The 16133-nt window shown below is 39.6% G+C and overlaps 1 protein-coding gene across 2 annotated transcripts in view; it reads left to right on the top strand.

The window, feature by feature from the left end:
* fbxo41 (F-box protein 41) overlaps window positions 1–10284 on the top strand; it is a 52803-nt gene extending 42519 nt beyond the window's left edge. The window contains exons 7-14 of one of the 2 annotated variants that reach the window (XM_069715388.1): window positions 2309–2547; window positions 2676–2791; window positions 3313–3465; window positions 3640–3732; window positions 3840–3958; window positions 4441–4599; window positions 4915–5030; window positions 6029–10284. In XM_069715388.1, coding sequence (XP_069571489.1) covers window positions 2309–2547; window positions 2676–2791; window positions 3313–3465; window positions 3640–3732; window positions 3840–3958; window positions 4441–4599; window positions 4915–5030; window positions 6029–6091 — 1058 coding nt within the window. In that variant the 3' untranslated portion in view covers window positions 6092–10284. Of the gene's footprint in view, window positions 1–2308; window positions 2548–2675; window positions 2792–3312; window positions 3466–3636; window positions 3733–3839; window positions 3959–4440; window positions 4600–4914; window positions 5031–6028 lie in introns of both variants that reach the window. The other variant, XM_069715387.1, reaches the window with a different exon arrangement.
* The last annotated feature ends 5849 nt before the right edge of the window (window positions 10285–16133 follow it).

The raw sequence follows: 16133 nt of genomic DNA, 5'->3' as shown, positions 1-16133 counted from the left end.
GTCAGGTTGAGTTGCAGGTGCTGTAATGTTGCAGGAGCTCTATCACTGACCAAAGCTCATTCCACAGGCTGAATGGTTTTCAGTCATGAGTGTCTATAAAGGAGAGGGCCCATATCTGTTGCAGATCTTTCAAACACAGGTATTTCACTGTGGGGTTTCGGGTACCACATTTGGGTAACGCAAAGAAATGTATCAAAACCATTTTAAATAATCACTTGAAGGTAAAATAATAAGCACAAAATAGACCAAAAATAAAAAATAAATTTACATATAATATAATACAAATAAATAAAAATAGTTATAGACCAAAACAAATATTTTTTTTAGTGCATAATTTATTACAAGTTTGTCTCACCTCTCTGTTAAAGGTAGTCACAAGTCATGAGACAGGTCATCGTTGCCATGAGGCCACGGTTTGAGTCCAGAAGAAAGCGACCTTGCTTTAAAGCGAATTTCAAGCAATGTAGTTTCCATACTTAACCCCAACTATGTGGGGTTTTTTTCTTGACAATAACCGCATGTTTTTTTCAAGTGACCAAGTGATAACCTACAGTGACATCACCCAGTGGTTTCTGAACTGCCGATATGAAGCCTCGAGTGCAGTATTTTGGCCGTTGCCATCTTGCTGGTTTAGAGTCAGAAGTGACCACATTTTGACCAGCTAGGGACGAGAGAGCTGGGATCTGATTCAATCTGATTGGGAACCCGAGGACACTATGTCCCGCCCACCTATAGCGGAAACCTGACTGCACTTCAGGGCTGTCAATCAAACATACAAGCCCGCAAAATTATGGGATTTTTTTTTTTCTTCATATGGACAGCCAAGAAAATCAGTAAGGAGTGACTTTAGCAGATAACAAGTTGAATGGGAGCCTTTTTGGAGCCAAGCCCCAGTGGCTCTTGGTGATATTGCAGTTCAAGGCACCTCCCCATCAGCCTCATTTTTCAGACACAGGAGCTAGTCTACTTTGATACATAGTCTACACACATAACACTGGCATGCTACCCTCTAGTGGACTGATGGGTGTATCACACACTTTAGTGCTGTATTGGGTTAAACAAAAATAATTAATCAACAGGGACAAGATGAACACGTACAAGTTAGGGTTGATAATAGTGAGCATGTAGGCTAATATTAGCCTCCACTGCTGTAGTGATTACAACTGCGATTTAACCAAGGCCTTTTTTCTTTTTTTAATGAGTTGCTTACACTTTGTTTACAAGTGTTGTACATGATGAGAAAACCAAGTCATACATTAATACAAGTGCTCGCTCCTCTTGTTCTGTGTGCACTTCAGCCTTAGTCTGTTATATTGTCTCAGTTGTCATTGGCTTTGTGCTGAGCCAAGTTAGACAGACAGTCTTTCCTGCACAATTCAGATCCATCACAGATTGTGCATTTCTCTGTTAACTTCTCGCCCTGCCAAGATCCTTAAAATCACCGCTATCTGCGGCCCTTCATTTGTTTTCACCCTGCTGTTGGTTTTCTAAATACCAGGTGGACCTGGAACAGTTCGGGAGGTAGTGAAACTGGGCCACTTCTTTATGACATGTTCATATGAACAGCTATGACTGACCCATTAACTGAAAAGATGTTTCTCACATTTCTTAACGCGCAACATGTTACTGGCGTTCCTCTTGGCTGACGTACTTCTCTTTATTGGGAGAATCTCTGCCAGGTTTTATAGGACTGGATGTATCGACAAGCACACCGTTTTTTTTTTTCTCAGCATGTAACACACAGCTCTGCTTTTTTAGTCCATTTGGCAATCTTGAGCGTAGGCGGTGTGTGTGTGTGTGTGTGTGTGTGTGTGTGTGTGTGTGTGTGTGTGTGTGTGTGTGTGTGTGTGTGTGTGTGTGTGTGTGTGTGTGTGTGTGTGTGTGTGTGTGTGCGTGTGTGTGCGTGTGTGTGTAAAAGAGAGAGGGGAAGAGAGCGAAAGAGGAAGAGATAGTGAGAGTGTAAGCAATGGTTCATAGCCCTGATGGTTTTGAGCAGACGCCTTCCAAGGCCAAAGATGAAATGAGTCATCTAGGAGCAATCTTGCTGGGAGGAATAAACCAGGCTGGGATTGGACATGTGGTAGCAGCCAATAGATGGCAATAGACAGAATGAAAAAATGAGAAGAAAAAAAAATTATGTAATCTCAATTAGTGTCTTGTTGGAGGTTGGCGCCACCAAGTGACAGTTAGAATTTTTGTAATATTTTTTAAGAAGAAAGAAAAAACATGTCATTTATTTTGAATTGTGTGTTATCACTGATCCCAATAAACTGTGATGAAGGATTTGAAGACTCTTTTCTTCCGACAGGTCGGTCTGAAGGGGTCTACAGTAAGCCATGCCGCCACGAAAAGAGCCCATGCAAGTCCAACGAGGTGATCAGTCCAGAGATCCTGAAGATGCGTGCAGCCCTCTTCTGTATCTTTACCTACCTAGACACTAAAACGCTGCTGAGAGCTGCTGAGGTCTGCCGCAACTGGAAGTTTGTGGCTCGCCACCCGGCGGTGTGGACCAGAGTGCTGCTGGAGAACGCTCGCATTTCCTCCAAGGTGCATAGTGAACACGTAGATGTTCTTTACATGTGGCAGTCAGTAGCACTTTGAAAGCAGGGGCATGTGGCTTAGTACTGTAATTTTCATAATAATATTTTCTTATCTTCATGTTTTTTTTTTCTTAGTTTCTAAATACATTATCTCAGTGGTGCACTCAGACGCATTCTCTCATCCTGCAAAATCTCAAACCAAGACAGCGGGGCAAGAAAGAAACCAAGGAGGAATATCTTAAAAGCACACGGTGAGACACATGCAGTACAAACAGACAGAGATACAGGCAGGATTTTACAACTATTCTTCTTATCTAAATTATTGCCAAGTCACTCTGAGGTACTTATTATAGCACTGTGTATTATTTTGGCTCCATTAAGCACATTGCTTTGGAAGGTGTTGAACTGACACACCAAATGACTCCCTAAACATGATGAGACAGGAAGAAACATAAGTGATGAATACTGACACCTTTCTGGTGCTCAGCATGTTGGATATCAGTTTTCATTTTCTTGAAAAACACAAAAAGAAGTTTGATGTGAGTGGAAAAAGTGAAGTTGTGTGAGTGAAGGAGACTTATATTATTTCAGAAGGTGCTATTAAATTGTGCAGACACTATTCAGACATGCTGCAAACCTTACAGGAACATTTTAGTTACGCGCTATAGATGGTAGAAGTGCTGTTGGAGATGAAGTGCTGAAGGACAAAAGAATTACTTCCTCTTCTCTGTCTGTTTTTTGCTGTTGACCTTCCCTTACATTTCTATCTAAGTGGCTGTCTGGAGGAGGGTCTGGAGGCGTTGTTAAAGGCCACAGGAAGCAACCTGCTGATACTGAAGATTTCACACTGCCCCAACCTGCTAACTGATCGCTCCCTATGGTTGGCCAGCTGCTACTGCCGAGCCCTGCAGGCTGTAACCTACAGGTAGACGACCAAAACCACATCCCAGCTCTCTTGAAAATTTGCAGCTTGACTACATTATTAAGAAACTAATTTGTGACCATGACACTCCTCTCAGTTTTACATTTCAATCATACACCAATGTACATTATATTGTTTGTTATATGGACATGAACTATGCATATTTACCTCCAGAAGTGCCACAGATCCAGTTGGACAGGAGGTAATCTGGGCCCTTGGAGCAGGTTGTAGGGACATTATTTCCCTACAGGTGGCGCCACTACACCCATGGTAATATACAGAAATAAATATACAGTATCTTTTTTAAAACTAGTTATAACTGAAACCTCTGTTATTTTAACCGTGCCAAAAAATCAATGAATGCTTTTTTCTTTTAGCCAACAACCTGCTCGCTTCAGTAACCGATGTCTGCAGACCATTGGAAGATGCTGGCCACACCTCCGGGCTCTTGGTGTGGGCGGGGCTGGATGTGGGATTCAAGGACTGGCCTCACTGGGTAAACGCTGCTTAAAGAATCATAATTCCACTTGTACTTGAGTCCACAGCACTAATTTTAGCTACAGCTATGTAAATAAATTATTAACGAGTGTAATTCTAATACCGTCACACTCTTAAATCATTCATTCAGTTGAATGTACTGAAGCAGTGAAATGACGGATGTAATTATTGTAGCCACATTGAGAGGAGAAAAACGTTTTTTTTTTTTTTTATTATAACAAGCTTCAAATATCTCAACTGCATTCATGTTAAAGTTTTCTGTGTATTTTTCTTATATTTGATATTTGAATCTACATGAATGTTTCATTTTCTTGCTTGTCCTAGCTTTATTTCAGCTTTAAAAAATAAATGTATTCATATATTCTTCACAGGTGTGTAGTTCAGTCGGTATAAATATGCAAACAAGTCTTTATGCCTTACTGTCCCCTTTGCTGTATACTATTTTGACATTCTCCTTCTTTATCTTCCCCATCTGTGCAGCGAGGAACTGCATGCGCCTGCAGGTGTTAGAATTGGACCACGTGAGTGAAATCAACCAGGAGGTGGCAGCAGAGGTTTGCAGAGAGGGCCTGAAGGGCCTGGAGATGCTGGTGCTCACCTCCACACCAGTCACCCCAAAAGCCCTGCTCCACTTCAACAGTGCGTTTTTAACCTACTTTATTCAAAACAGTATTAGACTAACTGACTTGACTATTAACTGCAATGTACCTGTTGCTGTGACCTGGGAAAAGTCACGACAACAAGAGCGTAACTCTTAGCAAAACATGTCAGTGCACTATTTATGACATCAATCTACTGACTGTGTTGTCACTTGAGGTCTGTTTTCACATACTTCAAGACCACTAAGCAAAACTAGTGTTTTAAATTTCATAAATGTAAGAAACCAATCTGGTCTGGGAACACCTCGATCAGCTGAATACTAATGTTCCTTGGATCCTCCTTTCAATCATGTAGGTGTTTGCCGCAACCTCAAGTCCATCGTGGTTCAGATCGGTATAGAAGACTACTTTGAGGACCCCAACAGCCCAGAAGCTAGAAAACTGTTTGATGAGATGGTAAACAAGCTGCAGGTAAGAGCAACTTAGGGTCTCACATCACATTCTTCACATACACGCTTTATTTGACTAACGTACAGGCATTAACAATTAACACACAAAATTACATTTCAGCTACACATTTATATGAGAACGAAACCTATTGAAGCCTATAACCACTGGTCCACAACCAGGCTCAACTTACAATTTTTCAGATAAGAATATTTACTAATCTGTTGTAAACTCATAAATAAAGAACATTTAACAGGCTACAATTTGGTTACTGTCTTACTAACCACATTGCCATTCATCCATTGCGGTGTTGATTGTGAGAAGGTAATGGTTCACAGGAAAGGTAGCTCTGTTAACGAAGGTCTGTTCAGCAATTTCTCAGGAATTTATTTTCTTTTTTTGCCATCATGTCCTCAATGTCCTTGGAGTTTTGCACCACTGTATACACATGACTAACAGTTCAGCCAATAGGTGTTTGGTGGATACGATGCATCTATTTTTAACACAATTACACACCATTTTAAACCATGACTCAGCCCTTGGAGTCCCAGGGATGGTTGGTTGTTGATGTGCTGCAGATAACTCAGAGGCTCATTGTAAGAGGCTCCAGTCATTCTTACAGCTCACCACACACAAACAGAGATGTAACGTGTTATGCAATCACAGGTTTTTATTTATGGTTTGTTTTGATGAGCCAGTTTACAGTGTGTTCCTCTTTTGATATTAAAATCAAGATGGTGGGTGGGCTAACAGTAGGAGCCTCTCAAAAAGGTGCAAACTGTTGTAATTCACTTTTCTCTCCTCAAGTTTCCCTTTTTTGTAACAAGTCCTGTCGAGGTGAAGATTCAGAAGCAAGACAGTCATTGTTACTGAATACACTTCCTGCTGATGGAAGAATAGACAAAAGCATGATGAGACAGGTGGACATTGAGTATCTGGTCTTAAGATATTCAGAGGAAACTCATACTCAGGTCTCCTTTGAGAAAATGATATTCTGAGATGCCTCTGGCTTTTTCTTTCAGGCTCTTAAGAAAAGACCCGGCTTCTCCAAAATCCTTCATGTGAAAGCAGACAGTCTCTGCTAACATCTTTCGTGCAGGTCCTTCAAGTCTTGGAGAGGTGCCAACATGGCTCCAGTCAATCAAAGAGACCCAGCTGTTTTGAGCCACCTCTGGGGGTTGAACGCGTCTGCAGCTTCAAAAGAAACAACAGAAGATCCCCACGATGAACCAGGACTGAGGTGCATTCTTCAGAGGTACAAATCCTAAACAGAAAAACTCACTGGACATTTGAAATAAATATTGTAAGACCATTGAACTTACAATGACACTATGTATCAGATGAAGAGCCGGTTTTAACTTTACAAACTGAAGAAACGCAGCAACTATCAGATTACTCTTTCTCAGTCGTCTTTTGCTTTCACCATAAAAGTGGATTGTGTCATTGCACAGAGCCAGATCCCTTTCTTGAAACACCTGGAGCCGTGACAGTGCTGTATTTCAACTTGACGTAGACCTGAGACTACCTTCAACACCAACAGCTCATGGGCAGGAGCCCATTATAAAGCCTACTTTCCACAGAAGTACTTAACATGGTGGTCGGTTTCTCAAGAGATCTCGTCTTCTCTTAATCAAAGGTTAACAGGAGCTTTATGTTTGTGTCCACGCAAATGAATGAATGCATCTGGTGAAAGTATTACTGGTCTTCAGCTGACCTGTCCTGCACTGCTGTATGTTGAAACTGGACAACTTTGAACACTTACTGCTTCCACCCAGAACAGAAATATGCTGCACCAACTCCAGGAACTGTGGAGAGAGCGAGGACAGCCTCCCTGCAACACACACACACACACACACACTTTGACAGTCTTCTGCATGACAGCAATGCATTTTGCCTCTTCTACCATCCTCTGCTTCCTCATATGAGCAAAATCCTTGTCACAAATCTGAAATCAGTGTTTTTTGATCATTGTAGTGTTTCTTTTGTCTGCGAGAACAGGATGCAGTATCTGATATTACTGGTGCCATTTGTGACAGCTTTTGTCCTCATTCCGGTGAGCGTTTTCTCCGATGTGCCATTAATGAGGGAAGAAGGACCATGTAAGGCAGATGTGTAATCGCTTCCATCAAAAGTAACTCGCCTTATTGGAGTTTGAGTTAAGTTTAAGCAACTCTTACTGAACATGGTGTCGTGTTTCATGTACAGCAAAGTTCCCGGGTGTTTGCAGGTGTTGTAGTGTTTGTATCTCATCTGAGTTTCATACTTAACCATACTAAACAGTGCCATTCCTATTTATAAGACTTGTCATAGCTGGGCCCTTTTTCAATCTTAATTTGTGTGCATCAGCAAACATGCTCTGCCACCCTCTGCTGGTGTTTTCATGCTCTTACACAGATGCTGTGACTATTGTACCCTTTGCAGCATGAAACAAGTCCAAATTTGTATTGTTATGCAGAACTCAGAAGCCAGCGATCAGGTCTCCAGCATCAAATTAGGCAAATGATTTGGCTGCAGTTGATATTTTCAAGAAGTATAAGCAGCAATACCTACAGTAGTGCTCACACACACTCACTGTGCATGTGTCTGTACTGAGTTCCACTGATTTTATACATCCAGATCAGTTTATAATTCACACACTACCACTCAGACTGTGAAAACAGTGGCATACTACTGCATGTTCAATGGCTGTGGAGGAGCCTTGTAATGTCTGAGACTTGATCTGGTGGTTATCTAAGCTTTGATCACATTTGTAACTGAAAAATTGGGCTATAAACTGTGGGTATAATGTGTTGAAGATGTTGATGTTTACCAGGCATATAGGGCCTTATAAAAGAGATATTATAAAGAGGAAGGAATCAGAAGTTTTAGAACTTGACCTATGATATGGACCAATAGTCAGAATTTCAATCATTCTGCTGCATTGATTTTTTTTAAATATGCCTCTCTAGTGAGTCCCCCCCCAACTTTATGAATAGAATGCACTTTATGAAGTGCAATACTAAATCACTTCAAACAGAGCTCCCATACGCTCACAAGCACTTTATTTAAAAAAATTTAAAAATTTAAAAAAAAATATCATGCACAGTTTTGTAACAAGTTTGAAAATTAATCATACAACAGGCAGAACCTGACATCTTTTCCCTTTTGCCACACATTTGATGCAGGTTGCACACCTCATTTATCATAGCGCAACTCCCCTCGTCTCCACAATAGAATCTATTGTTTGTGGATGGAGAGTGCAACAGAGCAAAATAATAGTTTTTAAGAGTGGTTAGGAGCTGTTTGTCATGTGGGTTCTTTTAAATTAAACAAAAAAACAACTCGCTGATAAACAAAGCTGTTAGCTGCTGTTTTTGGTCTCTACTTCATGGTCAGAAATATATAGGACTTTTGTAACTACATATAGTAGTAATGATGTTCCTGGTCAATATGTGAGAACATTTGCGGATGTCCAATTCTTCATGTTCTTCCAGTGCTACATATTATTATCCTTCACTGGTACACTGATTGTCCGCTCGCTTTAAATGAAGGAAACAGGTTTGGGGAGTTAAAGGTGAAAAACGTTGCTGACACAATAGAGAAAACACAAAGCACTTGTTGATTTTTTTTTTTTTTTTTTTTAGTTTAAAAAAATCCTGCCTTTGTTATCAGCTACTCTGTACATAATGTTTATAAGAAAAAAAAATAACAAAAACCAAGGAAAAAAATGACCAACATTTGATGTTATATAATATTAAGGTCATACTTATGAGTGGAAAAGTTGAAGTTTACAGGTCGTCATTCTGTAAGCGTTTTCTCTCCAAAGTTGAATGAAAGATAAACATAGAGAATTATATTATGTATAACAGTAGTGTTGAAATTGCAGTTGTGTATTAGATACTTTATATTAAATGTGCATCAGAGTCATATAGAGATGGAAATTATTTAAGAAGAGGATAAAGATGAAAACTCAGCTATTTATTTCTATAAAAAAAAAAAAGAGCGATGTGTATAATGTTGGCATGTTTGTGTTCACGCATCAATCATTAAGTTGCCTTCTTAACTGTTCTGCTACTGTGGCAAGAAAATTATTAGATGTTTAAAGAGCTTTGATTGCCTGCAGGTTAATACCGTTTCTCTTTATTTGATCCAGTCTGTTGTTGCACTAGTGAGAAAAAAATATATATTTCAGATGTTTATTATAAGAGTGTTGTTTTTAATGTTGCGCTATTTCTGAGTATTTGACAAAATATGATGCACTTTCTTTCCCGAACGCTTCTATCGGCCCGTTGGTCATCGGTTTAGTCAGAAGCGATGCTGGTTTCTGTCAGCAAGATGCCTGGCAACGCCTTCTGCAGTGGTACAAATAAAGAAACTCTTTCCTTACATATCGGGTTTCACGAGAAGACGATTTTGGAAACACAGTGGTAACTTACAAACTTCTATAAGTGAACAGACGTACAGTTTGTCTCTTTCCTCTCTCACCATCTCTCATATCTCTCATGGGTTGGGAAGTTCAAGTTTAAACCCAATTCAGCTACGGTCAAGTGCTTTTTAGGTTGCCAAAATAACCTTATGCTCGCCTTTGTTTCTGTCTTTATTTTACTTCTGCATCACACTGTAAATGTCATGCTCATACCAACAGAACATTTGCTTTATTGTGAAAATTTACCTGCTGAGGATGTTACAGAGCATTTATGATCTGAGGCTGCAGATTCGAGGTGCCAAGTACGCCGGTATCATTTTTTTTGGATTACATCTCCATTGTCTGCATCTCCAAATGCCAAACTGACTAATTTCTAATTTATTTAATTGATTTAAAGTCTGAAGCATCACCTTTGAACCAAGGTGCTTCATCATTAACATGTTGATTTCATTATTTATTTTCTTTTAAATCAAGTGTTCTCTGTTGCAGTTAGACCAATATCATAGTGTGCAATAGAAAAACGGTGTCTGAGTGTTGATGTCCAGGTACCTCTCTGTACATATTTTATGTATGAATGATTGTACTCTGCCCATTCATCTGAACAGTATTTTACACATTACCTCAACACTTAACTGGGCAATTAAGTGTGCAGTTTGTCTTTGTAAGTTTTCATTTTTGACTGCCATCAACAGGTACGCCAGATGATCAATGAACTTCATCCAGTTTGTCATTTCTGCGACAAAATTAATTTTGTTGCTGAGAATCACTTTCCCAAAACATGATCAGCCTTCTACAATGACTGCAATAGATGGAAATGTTTTACTACTCATTTTCACTCATTTGTTGTCATCAATAAAGTTGCTTTAAATTGTATTTGCTCATATTTCTGTGTACTTTTTACCTCCATAAAGGAGGCAAATATGTTTTCTGTGCTCTTTGTGTGTTTGTTTTTTGTGTTTGTATATGTGCCAGCAGGATTACAGAAAAACTACTCACCTGATTTTCATGATTGGTGGAACAGCGTAACATGGGTCAAGGAAGAACCCATTGAATTTTGGAGCGGATCCATGAATTATTTTCCATTTTTATTAACTTCGTGAGAAAGGACATTTGGCCTACTAAATGTTGTAGATGTTAATCCTAAAACCTGTCTGACATCGTCTTAAAGTTATTGTTTCACTTCCTCTTGCTGTCGCACTACGTGGGGTTGCTGTTCACAGATTTATCTTCGCTCATAAATCTTAGCTCCCAAACACTAAATCTCTCTGGACAGCAGATGCAAGATTTATGATTAATTCTATCTTATTTTCGGTCCGCTGTAGTTAGCAAATGCTTCTCTCTCTCTCCTCTGCTTGTGTTTCTCTCTCCTGCTCAGTGAGTTCAATGGTTCGTTTTTCCTCTGCCTCCTGTAGTTATAATGGTATTTGTAATAAATGTAGTCTTTTCACAGTATTGAAGGTGAGGCTTACTGAATTGGAAGAGCAGCCACACACCAGAGAAAGCAAGCTGCGGAGGCTGATCAGGCCCCACTGGCCGACCCAATGTAATCCGTGTTAGCCATTCTCCAGTAGTTCCCCTCACGAGAAGCCAGGCGGGCTGGGTGAGTGTGAAGGAAGAACATCCCTAAAGCGATGCCTGTGATAACCATTTGAGGCAGATGGCCACCAACCTCTGAGTATGGCTCTGTCTGAGGTTTCTTCCTGTTAAAATATTTTTTTTTCTTAAAGCTGTCGTTGAGTCCTTCATCTGATGGGAACTATTGAACTGTTGGGGTTCTCTGTAAAATAGTGAGACCTTCTATATAAAGTGCCCTTAAATGACTTATGTTGTGATTCTCCAGATGTAATGAGCTGGCTGTTTAACCCGGGAGGGTTAACCAAAACAGTGAAACGGATGACTTTACCTTCTGTAAGCTGCAGCTGAATGGTTAAGTTCTCTCCCTGTGCAGCCTCACGTGTTCCCCTGCTGGACCGGGACTCCTGCCAGAACTGTCCCCGTGTTTCCCTCTCTGCTTTCTTACTGTCTGAATGAAGGAGGAGGGTGAGTACATTCCCCACAGAAAACAAGGTTGCAGCTTTAGACCCTCTTACTCACACTCCCAATGCACAACAATCCCCTGAGCCCAGCTGATTTCATAACTTTCTCAGTGAAATAACTGAGGAAGTTGTTAAGATGTACTTATTTTTCTATATCTATTAATCAAATGTCAGTGTTTTATTTGAGAAGCACAACTTACAGTTGCGGCTATATACAGTTGTTTTTTTTTTAATTTTAGCTTGTTCAGTTTAATGGCTTGTACAAATAATTTTTTTAGCAGAAGTTTAGGTTGGTGTTTTGAACTAAAAATAGCAGTGCTAATCACTGTGACAATGCCACCCACCAGCAAATGGTAGATGAGGTGAGACAACTACCTAAAGGTAAAGATCATCTTACAACTTGGTGTGTTTGTCAAACGAAGACCACGTCAATAAAACAATGAAGATGTTCACATTCATCACATGGTCAGAAACACAAACCCAAAATGGATGCTAAGTCCGTGTGTGTTGGATTTGAACTGTTTTACCCATAACAACTTTATTAGGACGTAATAGCCTACATATGCACTGTGAATTTTTCACAAGTTCCAAAAAACATTCCCTGAAGTACAGTCAGTGAGAAATAAAGTTATCAAGACCATTATTAAAGCATTAGTCAGTTGTGGCAAATCTTTGCTAATCTGAGATGAAACGTAATGTGAGCTCTGATTGGCCATCAGACAAAACCGTTGGCGGGCTCACCTGTTCGTGTCCTTCACACTGAGGAGACTGAAGGAGACGACTGCTCTTGTTAAAAGCTCTTGTTACATCTTACTGTAGATTACCATGGTTTTGCCACAACAAGGCCACAGTGGGATTGTGAAACCATAACAGACTTGGTCAAAGTAAAAGGAGGGGTATGTAACTCCTTTTTTTAAATTATTTTGGTCGGCTACATGCACGATAAGCTATAATACATTTTCTAATTTATTCTGACTAATGTGGAGCTTTTCAGTCACTCTAGAAATGCAATTGCTTCACTTTCCGCTCTGTCAACTTGATGACAAATTCAAATTCTGCAATATATTTTGGTAGGCTATGTATATCTATTATTAGTCTGTGGACTCTTAAATCCCTGCTTAAACTGATATTGTCCATTGCCTAGTTAAAAAAAAAAAATAATAAAAAAAAAAGTCATATGTCATGTTTCAGCCTTTTGTTTTGTTTCCTGTTTTATTTTGTAAACACTCACCCCATGTGTTTTACTTTGATGACTTCCTGTCTTTTTCCCCGCCAGTATGCCCACCTGTGTCTCGTCGGCCAATCAGACCCTGTGTGTGTGTCTCTCCTCCTCAGTTGCCAGATCGCCTCGTGTTTTTGCTTGTCCTCACGAGTTCACTGCTTTCCAGTTTACCACTCTCCTCGTGAGTTTCTGCCTTTTTGCCTGCTCCCTGTGTTTTTGTTTTGTTTACTGGAGACCTGCAGAATATGCGAGCACAGCTTGCAAATTGCTTCAACCTCCACCTCCTGTGTCGAGCATTGGGTCCTCTCTCTCCTGTAACTATGACAGCATCATGTTGAAGAAGCAAAGCTACTTACGTTTTTCTTTGTCACGTGTTAGATTTTAACTCTGCTCAGGCTGAAGCTGTGGGACGGTTTTGTGAAAAGTGCTTGCAGACGTTGTGAAACTGTAAAAGCCTTATAACTATTTTGCTGGGTGTTTCGAGCAGCTAACGTTGCCATGACAACAGTGTGTACAACAGGGAAATAAGCCACATGTAGATCTAAATTCTAGGATATTTTCAATCCCAAAATCAACAGAAAATCCTGGGCAATGAGAGGACCAACAATATTTATAAACACCTGTGTGTAATTTTGCTGGGCATCTTGAGCAGAGGATGAAAGTGTAGGCCACTACATGATATTTGATGAAACTCATTGCTATTTTCTCCAGAGCAGTGGACTACTTGGTTTCCCAGTACAGGAGCGTGGTTGTACGTACACAAGCAGGTACCAACACCTCATTGCATAGGAGTTCAAACACAATGAGCTTTACTGATTTAGCCTACAGTAAATTTTAAGTCAGGCGTGCAGGCGTTCGCTGCAGCACATCAGCAGACAGGTGTGGCGTTTTTATGTATGTGACATCACACATGCACTTTTAGGTGATTCAGCCAAAAGAACACAGTACGTTCACCGTGTACCTACTAAGTATGCATACACACCCATACACGAATTATCAATCAAACTTTAAGGTGAATATAGGCGTGGCGATTGCTGCGGCTCATGTAAATGTGTACTTGTGTGTACTGCAGCAATCGCTACATCCATATTCACTTTAAAGTTTGATTGATAATTAGTGCATGGGTGTGTATGCATACTTTAGGCGTAGCGGGTACGCGGTGAACATGCGTTCGTTGGCGGAATCATTTGACACCTCATTGCTTTGAGCTATTGTTACGCATGAGTGAAGGCTTCTTTCTTGTGTGACAATCCTATTTTAACAAGTGCAATTAACTTACAGGGGAATGAAATTCGATTTTATTCAGTCTACGTGTGCCCACACAGTCCTGAGATGAGTTTTAATCATGCAAAAAGTGAAAAGTCACGTGAGCTTTATTTCCCAAACATTTTCAAAACAAGATTAAAGGACCTGTTTTATAGCACTAGTTCTCTCATCTCTAGCTTTTTTTTTTTTTTTTTTTTTTTGAGAAATTAAAAGCTTGTTGCTGCCACTGGATGTCTCTCGGTATTGGCATGTTCCATTTTTGGAGGCATGTCATTCTTACTCTGGAACTTGTGTCTCTGCTCCTTGTCATCCACCATCTGATGCTCTTTATATTTATATCTGACAAGTTAGATCCAGAAAACCTGTTGGTTATGTGCCGTTGGTACTTATTTAGTTTCTGAATCACTTGGTCGATGCACTTCAACTGTTTCTCATAAGGTCATATATTGCCCATACAGTTCATAATTCTGAAGACATTTTGTGATTTTGATGCTCTCAAAAATAAGTAAAAAGTCAAGTCTGCTGACAATTCTTCAATGCATTTTCATCATGTATTTACATAGCGTGATGTTCATTAGGGTCCATTTTTGGGCCTTTGTCAATTCTTGCCTACAGTACCGGTCTACAAACAGTAGTTTATTTGTTTAATTCCCCAGTAGCCTCCATAAAGGCTTACTCATCTGTCTGGGATTCACATAACTCCAGAAAAAAAAAAAAGGAACTTGGGCACATAAGGGTGGTAGAATACTGATAAACTTAATTTGCTTGAATTAATTTACTTTATACGTAAATGTTTGAAGGAGTTTTTCTGGCAAGACATCCGCCGGGTTCATTTTAAACTCCTTGTTCGATTCTGATCATTTCTGATACATCAGAGTCATTTGCTTCTCTCTCCCCAGATCCCACTGTTCCTCATGGACGTCAGTGCAGACAATCAGGCAGAAAATAATAAAGAGCTGTCCTGCAGCTAAAACAGATTAACGGTGCTTTCTGTTTTCTGGGGAGTTTTGGAAATTTCAATTCAATTCAATTCAATTTTATTTATATAGTGCCAAATCACAACACAGGTTATTTCATGGCACTTAACACATTCAAGTCCTTACAGCAGAACTTTACAATATTATACAGAGAGACCCAACAACTAAACAATTCCCACACAGAAATGAGTCCAATTGTCTCACATTACTGTGGATACCACTGAAATTGTTGCTGTAAATGTACTGCAAATGTAGAAAGTGACATCTTAAGATCTGAAGTATTTTATGGGGCTTGATTTACTTGCGGATTTAGTGTAATTTGTTTATATATTAAATATTAGTAAATCTCATCAATACTGTGCAACAGCATTTATAATTTCTTCTGTTTTGCTGACGAGATCATGTGCGTGTAATTATTGCTAATGCAACTCACAGCATTGCTTTTAAATATCACTCAATTCAATCAAGTGATGCAGTTTTGATGATGAGTTCAATAAAGTTAAACTGTTTAACTTCAATGTTAAAAATCCACAAAGTCATAAAGGCGTACTCAATCGATTTACACAGAAAAATGTGTTTTTTCATCATATTACAGCTCATCCTGTAGACACAGTTCTTCTGTAAACTGTCTCCTGTGGCTTTTAGGGGAGCTCTCTGCAGTGAGAAAATAAATCTGGTAAAGTCATCACGGACTTGGGATATAGAGATGGAAAGATAACCTCAAAAAATTACCATCGGCATCATTGGAAATATAGAATCCAGTGCTATTTTTTTCCATAGGGTCTACTGCTTTGTTCACTGTAACTGGGAGCTCGTAAACTTTCAAGATTGTGAATTCCAAGCTCAAAGCATTTAACATGGCCGATTACATGACACCCGTCTTCTAACAGAGGGCAGTACATGAATATGTGCAGCGTCATCAGGTCTTAATTTGATGCACCAATGAAAAAGAGGCGGACAAATAATTTATATACAGAATGAGGGTGTCACAAACTATTTCACATCAGCATCAGCTGACATCAGCATACATCAGTGACAATATGACTCATAATAGCCTCCCAAGTACTACTAACATGTTCTAGATGTGATTATACAGCCAAAGCACTAGTTACCTTCTGCTATATTGACTTATTTCAGAGCATCTGCTTCACTGTGAAGTAGTGGAACAAGGGAAATTGGCTAATTTCCACTTTTCCTATTCAGTCGTTTTATATTTTCTCA

This window comes from Brachyistius frenatus, unplaced genomic scaffold (genome assembly GCF_029030835.1).
Source record: "Brachyistius frenatus isolate BFR_SWC_R1_liver_20210118 unplaced genomic scaffold, ASM2903083v1 Contig_142, whole genome shotgun sequence".
Classification (NCBI taxonomy): Eukaryota; Metazoa; Chordata; class Actinopteri; family Embiotocidae; genus Brachyistius; species Brachyistius frenatus.
This window is presented reverse-complemented; position numbering and strand designations above follow the sequence as displayed.